The sequence below is a fragment of the Psammomys obesus genome, unplaced genomic scaffold (genome assembly GCF_907164565.1).
Source record: "Psammomys obesus unplaced genomic scaffold, mPsaObe1.curated_primary_1811, whole genome shotgun sequence".
Lineage (NCBI taxonomy): Eukaryota > Metazoa > Chordata > Mammalia > Rodentia > Muridae > Psammomys > Psammomys obesus.
The window spans coordinates 47,931,149-47,947,274 of NW_026585644.1; the positions used below are offsets into that span (position 1 = coordinate 47,931,149).

Here is a 16,126-nt window from a genome sequence, read left to right on the forward strand (position 1 = left end):
TAAATTATGGAATGATAGTTTCAGTATTGTAGTGAAAGCTATCTTAAGCACAGACCATTTATTTTTATGTCTGCTTGGGCTGTCATGTAGTGCAAAGTTCTATTGGAAGCGGCATTGCTTCGTTTGTTCCTCACAGCTTGCCTGTGAAGCTTGTGATTGTCGGCATCCCTTTTTCTTTCAGCATGGGTAAACTGAGACAGAAAATTAAGCACTTCACTGTGGCTTCCAGCCTTGGCTTCTGGTCTGTCATATGGTTCTACAAACTGTAGCAAGTGCTGGTGTTATCTTAGAATTTAAAGCCTGTATGTGATGGCACTCAATTGTACATTGAGACATTTCTTGCAATATCTTCAGTGTTACAGTATGTGTTGTCTGACTGTTTTCTTTCTTTCTTTTTTAGAAGAAATATGGCGGATCCCTCTGAGCCAGAAAGACCTATAGATTGGAAAGAGCGCTGCATGGCTCTGGAGGCTCAGCTCATGAAATTCCGAGTTCAAGCAAGCAAGATCCGAGAGCTTCTAGCAGACAAAGTAAGTGTTTTCCCAGAGCTTTTGTTCCTCTCAGTGATTGGATCCCTGTTTCATATGCATTAAGTAATCTCATTACTCCTAGGGGGTAGAACAACCATTTTAGAAATAATGAATGTAGTTTAACTTTTTATGAAGTACTTGAAGCTACATTTGACATATTCTTTCACCAAATATGGGACCAAAAAACCCACATTGATTTGTGAGCACTGATGGAATATGAGAATATTGCATGTTTGGCGAATTCAGAGTTCATTCATTCCAGAGAGAAAGCTATAACTTGTTTGTCTTACTAAAGGAATTTAATAGCATTTTGATCTACTTTCTGTTGAAGAATATAATTTTAAGCCTGGTGTGGTGCCACAAGTCTGTAATCCCAGCCCTGAGGCAGGGGGACCACGAGCTTAAGGCCACCCTGAGCTACACAGCAAAATCCTGACTCAGTAAAACAAAACAAACAAAAAATAATTTAAAAGTAAGTATAGAAGAAAACTCTCTACTGATAGTAAAATGTGCTTATCATGTACTTGAAAGAATGCACCTGCTTGGGAATTTCTAATTACATGTTACAAAATTATCATTTGGGCTAGAATTGAGTTCAGTATATTCATATTCTATTAATAGTTAATAGTTTTATTTTTTTGTTACTGGAATTGCATATATATATATATATACATATACATATATATGTGTATAAATATGTCTCTGATTCCTAGGAACTTGGATCTAGACATTGTTGTCTGGTATAATATTGTGTTAATTTCCTTTCTAATGCTATGATGAATTCCATGACTAAAAGCAATTGGGGGAGAGAAGGGTTTATTTGGCTTATGAGTCTGGATCACAGTCCATCACTGAGGGAAGTCCGGGCAGGAATTCAAGTAGGAGCAGAGGCAGGAACCGTGGAAGAATGCTGCTTACTGGCTAGCCTTCAGGCTCATGTTCAGCTACTTTTCTTCCATGTCCAGGGCTACCTGCCCGAGGTGGCAGCGCCCACAGTTTGTTTAGGCCCTACACTGATCAACAAGCAAGAAAATGCCCCCACAGACATGCGCATAGGCCAATCTGATGGAGGCAATTCCTCACTTGAGATTCCCTCTTCTCAGACAGTTTGTGTCAGGTTGACAAAGCAGATCAGCCCACATGCCTATGTGCCACATGCCGTTAAGGGACATTTCAACAAGGCTTGTTCACATTTAAAGTGTGTGTGGATGTTTTGTCTGCACGCACATCTGTCTGTACACCAGGAGAGGTCATATGTTCTGAGGAGATTACAGTTGTAGATGGTTGTGAGTCACCGTGTGGGTGCTAGAAGTTGGACTCAGGACCCCTGAAAGACCAGCTAGTGCTCTTAACAGCTGAGCCATCTCTCCAGCCCTACAGCTGCTGTTTTAAACTCGAGTCCACCTTCTTTTGGGATAGATACTGGTACATGTGTCTCTTTTCATAGAAGTCTTAAATCTTTGTTTCCTGCCAGGCAGGAAAGTGTCCTAATAAAATCCACAGACACAACATTTTGTTTAAGCTTTCCTATATCTCATCTTGTAGGGGGAAAGACTAAAGTCACCGTACTCAGTCTGGTTCACAGATGACCCCGATGCTGGGGTCTGTGGAATGAGTCTTCAGTATTAATGTTGTTGTCTGCTTGTTAATTTTAGGGTAAAAATTATGGCTTGAAAAGATTCCAGTTTGAATATCTATAGCTAAGGGAAACAACTCAGAGATGATTATCATTCATAGTGTTGTTTTTCCCCTTTCAATATAAAAATAATTTCTCATGTTGCACTGTGCTTCATCTAGTGTTCTCTCCAACCCCAACCACCTGGACAATGACTGTAGTTAGCTTTATCAGCTAATCAGTTTCCTTGTGGTAGCTCTTCCCAGTCATTGTCTTTGCTTCTCAACAGCTGACACTGTTAACCAATGGACTAAATAGAAGTTCTGTTTATTTGGGGTCCAATTAGTTAACCTTATTTTTTAATTTGTATAGAAATCTTTGCCTTACGCCACTCACTGTGTGTGTGTGTGTGTGTGTGTGTATGTGTGTGCAGAGAAGCCAGAGAACAACCTCAGGCAGTAGTTCTCAACATGTGGGATACAACCCCTTTGGGGTTGCTAATCAGATATTTACATTACAGTTCGAAACAGTAGCAAAATTACCGTTATGAAGTAGCAATGAGATGATTTTATGGTTGGGGTCAGCACAACACGAGGAACTGTTTTAAAGGGAGGAAGCGTTAGGAAGGTTGAGGGCCACCCATCTGTCCACCTTGTCTTTTGAGACAGGGTCTCTTCACTGGGCCTCACTGACTAGTCAGGTGGGATGGCTGTCTAACCCCAGGGGTCTTCCGGGCTCCTCCTCCCCAGTGCTGGGATTACAGAGCACACCAACATACCTAGCTCTTTACATGGGTTTGTGGACCAAACTCAGGTCTTCTCGCTTGCACGCTAAGCACTTCACTGACTGAGGCCCCTCCCCAGCCCCTATTTGGAACTTTTAAAAGCCTCCACGGCAAGTTCCTTATGAAGACATTTTTTAAATATATGAAGGTATTGTTGTCTATGTAAGTACAATTGTAAGTTGTTCTTGGATCATTGATCTGTATGCTATTATATTTACTCTTTTTTTTCAGTGAATGAGTATTAAAAGGAGTGTTGGTTCAAAATCTCTGTGGTTTCTTCTTTTAAAAAAAAAAAGCCTAATTTGTAACTCTGGCTTAAGGCCTTTAGAAGATCTAAGAGATGGGATCGTCAGCTGTGTTTTACACATTGGAAAACCACTGCATGTGCCAATTACTCATGGTTTCCTAGTAAACACTCTTAACACTAAAGTGAGAGTAAAGATTTGCACTGATTTTTTTTTTTTTTGGTTATATTATTCCATTATGAAATATTTTTCTCAGGTTTAAAATTATTTTTGGTATCCACCCACATTTTAATGAAAATGCCTGTTAAATATTTTAGAGGTAAAATGTATTAAATTAATTTAACAACTTAAGTTATAAATTTTTTTTCTGTTTTATGAATTAGGAAACTAATGCTTAATATGGCCAGTATGTGTTCTAAGTAATTTATGTATTTAATCTTCCCAGTCATTTTATGAGGTAGGTACTAACCTTATCCACATTTGCACAAGGGGATAATTACACACAGGAAGATTATTTAGCTTGCCTGAGATCACACGGAAAAGAAAGTGATAAAGCCAACGTGTAAACCCAGATTTTCTGTCTTACAAGGCCTAAAGTGATCTGTCTGTCAACTCAGGTTGCTTCCTGATCTACCCGCCACCTCTTCTGTGCCACCACGACAGAGATGTCCGTCTCTGTGTGTGTCACTTGTATGTACGTGTGCAGTGAGAGCCGTTTATGTAACAGTGCATGGCTGTTGCTAAGTGCCAGATGGAGTCAAATGCTGCATCCCTCAGACTAGCGAGGTCCCACCTACACCTTTGACCTTGTGTTGGGACCAGTATGCTCAGAGCCTCTCCCCACATGGACACAGACCCGAGGCTGAAGATTCCTGAGAGAATACCAATTTGTTTCTTTAGATCTTTGCCAGAAATTGTAGCCAACTTTCTCCAGGGAGCAGTTCTGGCTCTCAGCTTTGTTTTACTGGCTGTGGCAGACAAGCCAGCAGTAAGTGCTGACTGTGGTTCCCAAGCTTTTACTATGGGTTTAAACTAGCTTTAACCCAGCAGGAACTCTATGGGGGTAATGGTCATTGTCTCTAATCTGTTACATTGTGACATTAGGGCTTGGAATAAACAATTGATGTGTTGTTTGCTACCTCGGAGCTAACAAGGGGCAGAGCTGACATCCAATCATTCACCTTTCAGATTTGGTGTGATACACCTAGTAAAGTATTTGGTGCCTGGAGATGACCCACTATTGCTTTCTCCCACCTTCCCCTTTCCTTCCCCTTCCTTTTCATGTTGAGGATTGAACCCAGCGCCTTGCAGTACTAGTGGAGAGCTCTGCCACCGAGCTAAACCCCTAGCCCCCTTTAATTTCTGTGAATAGGTTATGCTTGTTAAATGAAGGAAAACTTGACAGATCAATACCAAACATATTTCAGAGTTTTTTTTTTTTTTTAAAGGAAATGGTATGAGATAATGGCAGAGTACTTTTCTAATTAAGTATGGATTTCAGATAGATAACTGAATAAAATAGAATATGTGAGTTCTTTTGTGTGTATATGGGGGGGGGCGTTCAAGAGAGGGTTTCTCTGTGTAGCCCTGGCTGTCCTGAAACTCTCACACTGTAGATCAGGCTGTCCTGGAACTCAAGGATCTACCTGCCTCTGCCTTCCAAGTGCTGGGATTAAAGGCCTGTGCCACCATGCCTGGTGTGAGGTTTTGTTTTGTTTTGAGAAAGATTTTTTTGCACCTATTTTTAAAATCACAGTTTTCAAACAACTTAGAATATTGAAGCTTGAGAAGAAAAAAAGGCCATATTGAAGTCTTGGGCAAGTGCTTCTGTAAATGGGAGAGGTCTTTAGAGGAATTTAAGGAATGGTGTTGGAAATATCTTTAGTATGCCAAATATAAACTCTTCAAGAAAGCTGAGATGAAATCGTTTCTCTCCTTTACAAGTTAGTTTTCTGAGGCAGGGAAGGAAAAGAACCAGTTTCTCTTTGAGTTAAATTGAAATGTTGCTTTCTATGAATTAGTTCCTCAGTTAAAAGGGAAGAGAAAATTTGAAGCTTTTTTTCTCTCTTTCGACATCACCATGGTAACTGACTCCTGCTCTTACATGACGCAGCATCAGCACCCAGGACCTCCTGACACTGGCCTTCTTTTCATGAATGTGATTTTCCTGAGGCATTTCAGGACCTTGTCCTAGGATTTAAGAGTCACTGGACCTGAGGGCATAAGTTTTTTTCACACCACAATCCAGGACAGTACTGCTAGAAACCCTTTTAAATATGACATCCATTCCCTTACTCTTTTAGCTCAGCTAATGATGGACAGTGCTGACTAGAAATTCCACATATGACAGTGAATCCTTGTAGGCTACTTTAAATGCCACTTTTGGGGGTTGTTGGCCAAAGATACTGTAAGAAAAAATAAAGATGTTTAATGATAGAGTCTTTCATGGACTTTATAGGGAAAACCCCGAAAAGCCCCTGCTGAGGAATTGTGTCCGCATCATTGAGTGCAGAGGTCCTAAAGTATTCTGCCTGAATTAATCTGTGGGAAAATTTAATTTGTTCTCAGGGCCTATAGCAGAGAGGATCACTGAGTATTTGTGTGGTAGTGTTACCATCCAAGTTCAATGGTAAACTCTTGTCTGCTACTTGTTGCTAAGTTTACTTCAAAAGAGAATATCTTTTGAGTAATAAATCAAGCACAAGGCTTAGAATTTGATGCCAGTTTATAAAATGCCTAACCGTATTTTCATTAAAACCTTCTGTGGGGCAGTTATCATTCCATACTGGCTTAGTATATCTTGGGTGGACTTGGAGTAGTTATTACATGATAGTTTACACCGTGAAAATAAAACGATATGTGAATGTGTCCTGTGGGTTTTAAGTATTCTGCAAAGTTATTTCCCAGCTCAAATGATTATAAAAAAGAAATACTGAAAATGAAAATATTGCCTGCTGGTTAACAAGTGTGTTTGAACTGGCTTTAAAGTGCTGTAAGTTTTATTGAATATATATATATATATATATATATATATATATATATATATATATATATATTAATGCAATGTGAGATGTTATACTTCTGGTCCGTAATTTAAATTGTGCATAGTAGCAATTTTCTTTTGTGAAAGTTTAGTCTCAATTTTAAATGTCTTTGGAAATTCAGTCATTTCCTTTGTTCATTACAATTGTTCAGCAGATACCTTTAAAAAATATGTTTATTCACTTTACATCCTGATTGCAGCCCCCTTCTCTTCTCCCCTTCCTCTCTGCACACCCCCCAGTCTCTCCCCTCCTTCACCTCAGAGAAAGGGGAGGTCCCCCATGGGTACCAACCTGCCCTGGCACATTTTAAGTTGCTGCAGAACTAGACACATCCTCTCCCACTGAGGCCAGACAAGACAGCCCAGTTAGGGGAATGGGATCCAAAGGCAGGGATCAGAGTCAGGCTCCAGGTGTTGGCGGATCCACATGAAGACCAAGCTGTGCATCTGCTACATCTGTGCAGGGAGCTTAGGGACCAGCCCATGAATGCTCTTTGGTTGGTGGTTCAGTCTCTGTGAGCTCCCATGCACCCAAGTTAGTCGACTCTGTAGGTCTTCTTGTGGAGTCTTGACCCCTCTGGCTCCTCAACTGTTTCCCCAACTCTTCCATAGGACTCCCCGAGCTCTGTCTAATGTTTGGCTGTGGGTCTCGAAGACCATGTCTCAAAAGATGAGATGGAGAACAATTGAGGAAGACATCTGTTGACTTCTGGCTCTCTCTCTCTCTCTCTCTCTCTCTCTCTCTCTCTCACACACACACACAAAATTATACCAACAAGCCTGTATGCCACACATGCTTATTCCCCCTATTTCCACTATTCGTGATGACTGAAGGTCCCTTTATTAGTTACTTCTCATTGCTATGATAAATCACCACAACCAAAGGCAGCTCAAGGAGGAGTTTATTTGGCTTGTGCTCCCAGTGGTCTAGGAGCGTGGGCTACAAGCATGGCGGCGGGGACAGGAAGCTGAGAGCTCACATCTGGGACTGCAAACACAGAGAGAGGGAGCTGCAAGGAGGGGCGAGCTTTAAGCTTTCAGAGTCTGCCAGCAGTGGTGAACCTTCTTCAGCACGGCCACACCTCCTAAACCTCCCAAACAGCAGCACTAACCGAGGACCAAGTGTTCACACGTCTGAGACTATGAGGGATATTTCTTAAACCAACACAGTTCACCAGTAAAGGGTTCCTTAGGCTCAGAGAATAATGCAAGACAGAAATAAATGCTAACACTTTCCAGTTACGCTCTTTATGGTTTTATGTCGGGGCTGGTTTTCCTATGGTTCTGGATTACTCTACATAGTGTGGGTCATTTATGTGCGGCTGTGGTTCAGTGAAGAGAGCACCACGGAGTTGGAATATAAAGCCCGAATGCCAATACCATTGCTGGCTGGGAGCAATTCTGCACAGAGCAAACTCATTTTGAACACAATTGCCTGTATTTTAGTGGGAATATTTTCTGCTTCACACAGTAACCTCGAAATCGTGTATTTGAAAGTTCTTGGTTCTTAAACATTATTATTCTGAAAAGTTCCCTTAATTATCTTCGTTTCCTCTGAGATTATTCTCCTCCCTCTGTGGTTTCTTCTTTTCTCACGTGTTGGCTGATCTTTGGTGGTCTGTTTACATTTAAGACATCTGTGAACTTGCTGGGCAGCTGTGTATACATGGCTATTGCTGCTCCACTATCAACTTTGTTTTCTGGTAAGGATACTGCTGTGAGCTCATAAATGTGACAGATGTTGGATGAATACAACAAACAATTTATTCAACTCTGTAAGGGAAGAAAGTTTTAGTTTTTCACAGGAAATAAATGCTTAGTTGATGGGAGTTTGGCACATGGGAGTAAGTGAGATATCTAAACAGCTATACATCTTCCATCAATACCTCCTATTTCTCAGCCCAATGCATATTTCCCTCCAGTCTTTGCAGGGTTCTAAGGAGCTGCTAAAGGAGGCTCAGGACCCTCAAAGCCTTAATCTAGGCTTTCCACCATTCTGCCGCAACTTCCAGAGAGAAACAAACAAGGTACCTACAGAGGACCAGGAAGTGGAAGCCTTTCAAGCTTCTCAAAGACAGCGTTAGAAGAAAATGGAACAGAATTCTCTTCTGCAGACCACCATGACTTTTTTAAATACACACACACAAAATATGGTGTGTGTGTGTGTGTGTGTGTGTGTGTGTGTGTTTGCACACACACACGGTACATGCATGTATCATGGAGCATGTGTAGTAGTCAGAAGATAGCTTGCAGCAATCAGTCAGTTCTCTCCTTCAACCATGTGGGACCTGGGGACAGTCTTAACTGAAAGTAACTTTATCTACTGAGCCATCTTCCCCCCAATTATGAATTTTGTTTGAGACTTAATAAGGATATTCTTAATGCATGCAAGATCCCACATAACCTCTCTGAGGGATCTCAGAACATGTTCCATTAAAAAGAGAAAGTAAACTGAGGCTCCTGAAGACAAGGTATGGGATTCATGTGATCCAGGACAGAAGAAACCTGAAGGGCGGTCCAGGGAAACAGACAGACCCAGGCGGAGGGTAACGGTTTACCTTGGCTGTGGGTGTGGCCTCATGAGAAACGGGTAGGAAGCCAGGATGTGAATGAACATGGTGAGAGAGAGCTGAGACAGACAGTGGTGGCAATATGGAGTAACTGTGTTTACTGGAAAGCTCACTTTAAAAACTACATAAAGACATGAGACGTTTATTTCTAGGAGAAAAGTCACGTAGAAAAAGTAAGTTACCGTGGCTGATATGTGGCCGGACTTTGTATCAGTCACATGTGCATTGTGGCTCTCACACACAGTAATGGTAGAAAGGACCCCAAAGTGTGTGTTAAATAAGGGACATTAGGCGAGACAAAGGGAATAGGAGACGTGCAGTGTAGCTAGATTGGTGGCAAAGAGACAAAAGGTTAAATCTTCATTTTCCATTAAGGAATTAAGTAGGAAATAATTTTTAAAAAGGAAGGCCAACAGAAATAGAAGCATGCTATTTAGAACATGAAGGCAAATATGAAAAGAATTGGCTAAAAGTGTCCACTGTACTTATTAATAAATCTTTTGGAATTAGCTGATAGATTTGTATTATTTATAGATTTGATAAATATGAAAGTAAACAGAAAAACCAAGTTGTGAAGTAAATGGATTTGTTTAGTCTTTTGACAGGAAATCTGGATATTTCCAAGGATATTTAAATACAATGATTTGTTCTGACTTCTCAGAATATTTTAACAACAAAAAAGCTTTGTGTGACGTGTCTGACATATCACACACAGTGCGCGCGCGCGCACGCACACACACACACACACACACACACACACAGTTCCTTTGGAGAATAATTCACTCACAACAGCTCTTTGGGTCAGCATGGCTTTGCAAAGGCAGGACGGTGATGAGCGCATATGTGGCTGTCCTGGACAGCTTTGTAGAGCAGGTTGGCCTCGTATACAGAAATTGACATCAGGCTTTTTCTCTACCATCCTCCACTTTATTTAAATTTTTTTTGAACTAGTTTCTTCATTCAACCTGGAACTCACCAGTTCTATTACTATCTGGCCAGAGAAATCTAGGAATCACCCGGTGTCCACACCCTACCCCAGGCACTGGAGCTGCACCCAGCTCTTACATGGGTGCTAGGGAATCCCAGCTCAGGTGCTCATACTTTCATGGCAAGCACTTCAGCATTTCCACAAAAAGAAAAAGTAAAGATTGTCTTTCCAAAAAAAAAAAAAAAAAAAAAAAAAAGCTCTTTAGGGCTGGAGAGGTGGTTGAGTGGAAAAGGGACCCTTACTCATTTTGCAGTGGATTCTGATTTGATTTCTAGTATCTCTCCTGTTAACTCCAGTTCCATGGGATCCAACACCCTCCGGCCCCTGTGAACAGCTACGTGCATGTGGTACATATAAACTCATCTGCCATACATACATACATACACTAAATAAATAAATAAATAATAAAACTATTTTTAAAAAGAGAACTCTTTTGACATTAACCTGGCATTGTTTTGTCAATAGTTTTTCACATGTTTAGCTTGGAATGTATATTAATGATTTAAACTAACATTGTTAAACTTAAAAAAAGCATCTGTCAGAGTCTCACAGCCAAGCTTTGGACAGAGCGCAGGGAGTCTTATGGAAGAAGCAGGATATAGAAGGACCTGGGGAGGACAGGAGCCACACAAGGAGAGCAACAAAGTGTGGGTGGGGGTAGCTGGGCCCAGGTACTGCAGAGACTGCATCAACCAAAGACCACGTATAGAGAGGACCGTATCCCCCCTGCTCAGATGTAGCCAATAGGCAGGTCAGTCTCCATGAGGGTTCCCTAGTAAGGGGAGAAGAGACAGTTTCTGACATGAACTTGGTTGCCTGCTCCTTGATCTCTTCTCCCTGGTGGGGTGACCTAGGCAGCCCATAGACCTAGGCAGTCCTAATGGGACCTGATAGGCTAGGGTCAGACAGTAGGGGAGGAGGACTTCCACTATCAGTGGACTAGGGCAGAGGGATAGGAGAGGAAGAGGGAGGGAGGGCAGGACCTAGAGGAGATGAGGGAGGGGGCTACAACTGGGATAAAAAGTGAATAAATTTTAAATAATGATAATAATAATAATAAATCATGTGTATGAGAGGAAGAAAGTAGACACAGAGTCCCACTCCTAACCAAAAAGGTATTTGCAATTGATACCCACTGGCAAAGGGGTATCAATCGCAAACGGAGTGTTCCAACGGAGTGTTACTAGGTCCATCAGTGTCACTTCAGGACAGGCCTTGTGTCCAATAGTGGCTGGCCAACACTAGAAACTCCCCATTTGTGTGTGTGTGTGTGTGTGCGGTTTTTCGAGAAAGGGTTTCTCTGTGTAGCCTTGGCTGTCCTGGACTCACTTTGTAGAGCAGGTTGGCCTTGAACTCACAGTGAACCCGCCCGCTTCTGCCTCCCTGAGTGCTGGGATTAAAGGCATGCACGACTGTGCCCTGCTAGGAACTCCACTTTTTTTCAAGAAATTTTTGTTTCGTTTTGGCATTTTTTTTTTGTCTTGTTGGTCTTTTGCTTGTTTGTTTGTTTTTTTGAGAGAGAACACAGTTGGAGGAGTAGGGAGGTGGGTAGGATCTGGGAGGAGTAGGGAGAGGAGAAAGATTATGATGGAAATAAATTATATAAGATGATTTTTAAATAAAAAAATTTAAAAAGGGGTGTTGTAGAAAATAAAAAGTGTTGGCTTATATTATATTATTTATTATCCTATGATTATCACAATGCTATTATTAACCTGCTATCACAAATAATAAGACACAGACACCTGTTAGATTTATAATTGTCTTATTGAGCTTGGGCCAGGCCTCCTCTCTTCCTGTCCCTCCCTCTGTTTCCTGTGATTCTCTCTGTCCTCTCCAACCTGGGAACCAGCCACACCTACTGCATTCTGCCCTGCCTACGTATAGCCATTTAATTAGCCAATCAGGTAGGTTTACACAACATGGATAGGTGTACCCAGATCTTGAGAACTAGTAACATTCGTCAGACCAACCTCCAACAAAGAAGGATAAGAGCAGCACATGCATTTTTTTAAAAAATATATTTATTTAGGGCTTATGTGTATGCGGTTTATGGAATGGAGAGCTGGGGAAAGCTGTGCGATTATCAGATTATTCTTGAAGCTGAGATGCTAGTTTCTTTTTGCCATATATAAGGACTGCGAGCTAAGAGAAAAACAGCATTCCAGAAAGCTGAATGTCAAGATGAGAGTAGCTTTCACTGGAATGATGATCAGAGATTATAAAAAGCACCATAGGAATCATGTATTACCTATACAGATCTCTGATCCGTACTACTCAGTAGGATAACCATGGATTTTAGTTGTATTGCTGCATAAAATGAAAAAAAAAAAAGCTATTTCAAAACTTATCAATCTGGACATTCTACTGTGTGTGTGTGTGTGTGTGTGTGTGTGTGTGTGTGTGTGTGTGTGTAGTTATAGGAGTGCAGGTCCCTCTGAGGCCAGAGGAGTCATATCCCCCTTCAGCTAGACTTACAGAAAGTTGTGAACCATCTGACAAGGGTGTTGGGAATTAAACTCGGGTCCTCTGGAAGAGCAGTATGCACTTAACCACTAAACCTCTTTCCAGTCCTGTAAATACAACTTTTATCAATTATGAAAGATCTCAGTGGCTTTAAGAGAACATTCGTTCATGATTCTGTTGGTGGTTCTTAGACTGTGTCTGCGATTTAATGAGGTGAGCCATGCATCGGCACTCTAGTTTGGCAGGCAAACTAGAATCTGGGTTCTGAGGATGTCTGACATGACGTCAGGAGACACGAACCTGATGCCTTGGTTGAGAGTCGCAGAGTAGCTGTCTGCAACTGTTGCACCCCTGTATCCCTTGCTCTCTGCCACAAGGGAGCTGCATCTCTTCCCATTGTGATCCAGGGTTCTAAAGACAGCCCAAAGCTGCAGATCTCTTCAGGTCCGGCCTCAGCAGATATAGAGTGTTCCAATGGAATGAGTGGTCCAGCAGCCAGTTTTAAGGGAAAGGGAATTATGCTCTGCCTCATCTGGGAGAAGGTACACACGAGGCAAGAGCGACTGGACCACTTTCTGAACACAAACTTGTTTCTGTGTGTTGAGATACTGCATTTCTTTTCATCTTTGTTTCCCCCTCCATTCTACTCTAAAGGTCACTGACTGAACTTCAAGAAGACGAACCCATCTTGTGGGAAGTTGGCCTCTAAATGTATTCTTTGTCCATAGCATGGAAAGATAGTAGGCAGAGCACTTGGATGGACCAAGTTACAGTGATATTATCTATGTGTTTTTTTTTTAAAAATGTAAGGTTAGTCACTAAATTGCCTTTCTTTTCCAATACCTACAATTGTTTCTATTTTTAAGTTTAACACACATACATAATATGAATTCTCTTACCTAGCTTAAAGTAATACAGTATTATTTTATTCCTCGTGAACAGTGAACTTCACATTCGGATCCTCGTTGGCTATCTCTTCAGCTTTCCTTAGACTATCTTGAATTTTTCTCTTTAGAAAATAAAGCATGCAGCTTTGAAATCATTACATATGGCGTGAGACATGAGTGCTTCGTGTCAGCATGTTACTCTGTTAGCGACTGGCTTCCTTTCCTCATCGCTCAACTTCTTAGCCCACGTTGCTCTGAAGCCCCCATCTGCGTGTATAACTGGCCATTTCTATTTTTACTCCCTTGTGTATTAAATTTGTGCATTAAACATAAAATTACTTTTATGTTGCGTGCGTTCTCTTCTCCTAGTCTCAGAATAGTTTAGTATGTCTGCTTTTACTTATCTATTTCGTGTTAACAAATCACTCCAAACATAAAAACACTCCAGACATTTAGTGTCTTGCAGAGTTTCTAAGAGTTGGGGGCTGTGGGAGGAAAGCAGCTCATCCCTCTGATGGAGCAGAGTCAACATCTTGGCCTCGGCTTGTGGTGAGCAGGCCGTCTGAACACAGCTCTGTTCACTCAAATGGTTGTTGGAAAGTTGGCTGTTGGTACAAAGCCTCGGCCGCTGAGCATGGAAACATCCCAGCCAGCAGGGCCACTGGAGAGCAGAGAAGGTAGTCCAAGGGAGTTCAAGGTGGAAGACATGGTGTCTTTTATGACATAGCCTCAGAAGTCACACTTGATCATTCCACAGTAACCTGTCGTCACTAGGGCCAGCCTCATGCAGTGGGGAAAGGGAATTAGACTACCACAAGGTGAGGACATTGAGGGTCATGGCTGGCTTCTGACTGTCTGCTGGGTCTTTGCTTATTTTCCTGTCCATTTAGTCTTATTTAATCTCTCCCTACTCCTTTTCCAAATTATTGTCCTTCTAATAATAGATCCTATGCCCACCTAATTGCCAACTACCCTAAACATAATCTGAGGTTTCTCAGACATTTCCATGTTTATGTTAGTCTAAATTGGCCTTCTGAACACTGACTTATGTTAGCTGTCTTTCTTCATGTTTTCTTTGTATGTTTTAGAACCCAAGGCTATTTGAAATTTAAATTTGGGGGAGTGTCATATTTACGTACGTATGGTAAAAATATACAACCAATCTCAATAAGGAGAGATCTCCTGCACTGATATCGTCAGTTTCCTTCCCATGTTCAAAATTCTAGAAGCCAGTTTTATGCTTTCTTTCCATTTGCTCATGACACGACAGTCCAGAATACCGACTCCATTGCCTGTATTTGGATTTGATCTGTTGGTATTTTATTAAGGATTCTGGCATTGTATTCATGGGAATATTAGTCTGACCTTTGGTTGTAACAATAACTGGCCTTATAAAGTGTATTGGGAAGCATCATCAACTTTGAAGAGGGTTTTTTTTTTTGAGTTTGTGTTCATTCATATATACGTGTTTAGTTGAATTCACTAGCCAAGCTATGTAGTATTGAAGTTTTCCTTTTGTAAGGTTTTAATTAGTATAGTGCCTTTCTTAGATACAAGGTCATTAAGCTAACATTTCTCCTTGAATAATCTTTGCTATTTTGTGTTCTTAAAAGATATTGCATGTTTTGTCCAAGTTGTCCAATTATTCTTGCTCATAATATTATTTTCTTCCCCCCCCCAAGTTTCTGTGAGTCTACATTTGAGCCCTCTTTGAATTTCTGACATTGATCATTTGTGTTTTGTTTTTTTTTATATATAGTTTGTGTTTTTTGATATGGTTGCTTTAACAGTCTACTAGGATTTTGTCAGTTGTATTGTTAGTTTCTGAACACTTCTTGATTTTATTATTTTTGCCTTTTCTCTCTTGTAATCTTTATCAGTTTACCCCCTTTTGTTGGTTTACAGTTTAATTTGCTCTTCTTAATATTGGTATAGCTGGGTCTTGAGGTAGAGCTAGTTTCAATTTTCTGAGAAAGCACCAGGTTTATTTCCAAAGTGGTTGTATAAGTTTGCACTCCCACCAGCAATGGAGGCATGTTCCCCTTTCTGCACATCCTTGCCAGCATGTGTTGTCACTTGAGTTTTTGATCTTAGCCGTTCTAATGGGTGTAATATGGAATCTCAGAAATATTTTGATTTGCATTTCCCTGGTGACTAAGGATGTTGAGCATTTCTTTAAAGTGCTTCTTGGCCATTCAGGATTGCTCTGTTAAGAATTTTGTTTAGCTCTGTACCCCACCTTTTAATTGCATTATTTGGTTTGTTGGTGTTTAATTTCTTGAGTTCTTTATATATTCTGGTTATTCACCCTCTGTTGGATGTAGGATTGAGGAATATCTTTGCCTAGTGTGCAGGCTCCCGTTTTGTTCTATTGACAGTGTCCTTTGCCTTACAGAAGGTTTTCAGTTTCACGAGGTTCAATTTATTAATTGAAGATCTTAGAGTCTGAGCTGTTGGTTTTTGGTTCAGGAAGTTGTCTCCTGAGCCAGTGAGTTCAAGTCACAGTTCAAGGCACACAATGAGTTCAATGTTGAGGTCTTTGATCCACTTGGATTTGAGTTTTGTGCAGGGTGCATTTTTCTACATGTTAGTATCCAGTTAGACCAGCACCATTTGTGGAAGATGCTTTCTTTTTTCCATTGTATGGTTTTGGCTTCTTGGTAAAAAATTAAGTGTCTGTAAAATCAAGGTATGTGGGTTTATTTCTTCATCTGTCCTCATTTGATCCTCTGAAAGGCTTTTATATTGTACTTTCTGTGTTTATTTTGGTATTTGTGTTTAATCAGTCTCTTGTATGTAAGACTACAGGCTGCCTCAGCATTGATTTAAATATACCATTCAGTGAGTTTGTGAGAGTAGAGTCTTCCCCGACCTCATTGTAGCTTTTTTACCAAAACACCAAATACAGCATTCTAAGTTGTATTTTCTTATTGTTCTTAATAAGTATTTTCTAATATATTGATGAGCATCCCCGTGGTATATGAAATACCATACTGAA

At 40.8% G+C, this 16,126-nt stretch overlaps 1 protein-coding gene across 1 annotated transcript in view; it reads left to right on the forward strand.

Moving 5' to 3' along the window:
• The first annotated feature begins 407 nt into the window (after window positions 1-407).
• Plekhh2 (pleckstrin homology, MyTH4 and FERM domain containing H2) overlaps window positions 408-16,126 on the forward strand; it is an 87,920-nt gene continuing 72,201 nt past the window's right edge. The window contains exon 1 of the mRNA XM_055622544.1: window positions 408-530. Coding sequence (XP_055478519.1) covers window positions 408-530 — 123 coding nt within the window. The remainder of the gene's footprint in view (window positions 531-16,126) is intronic.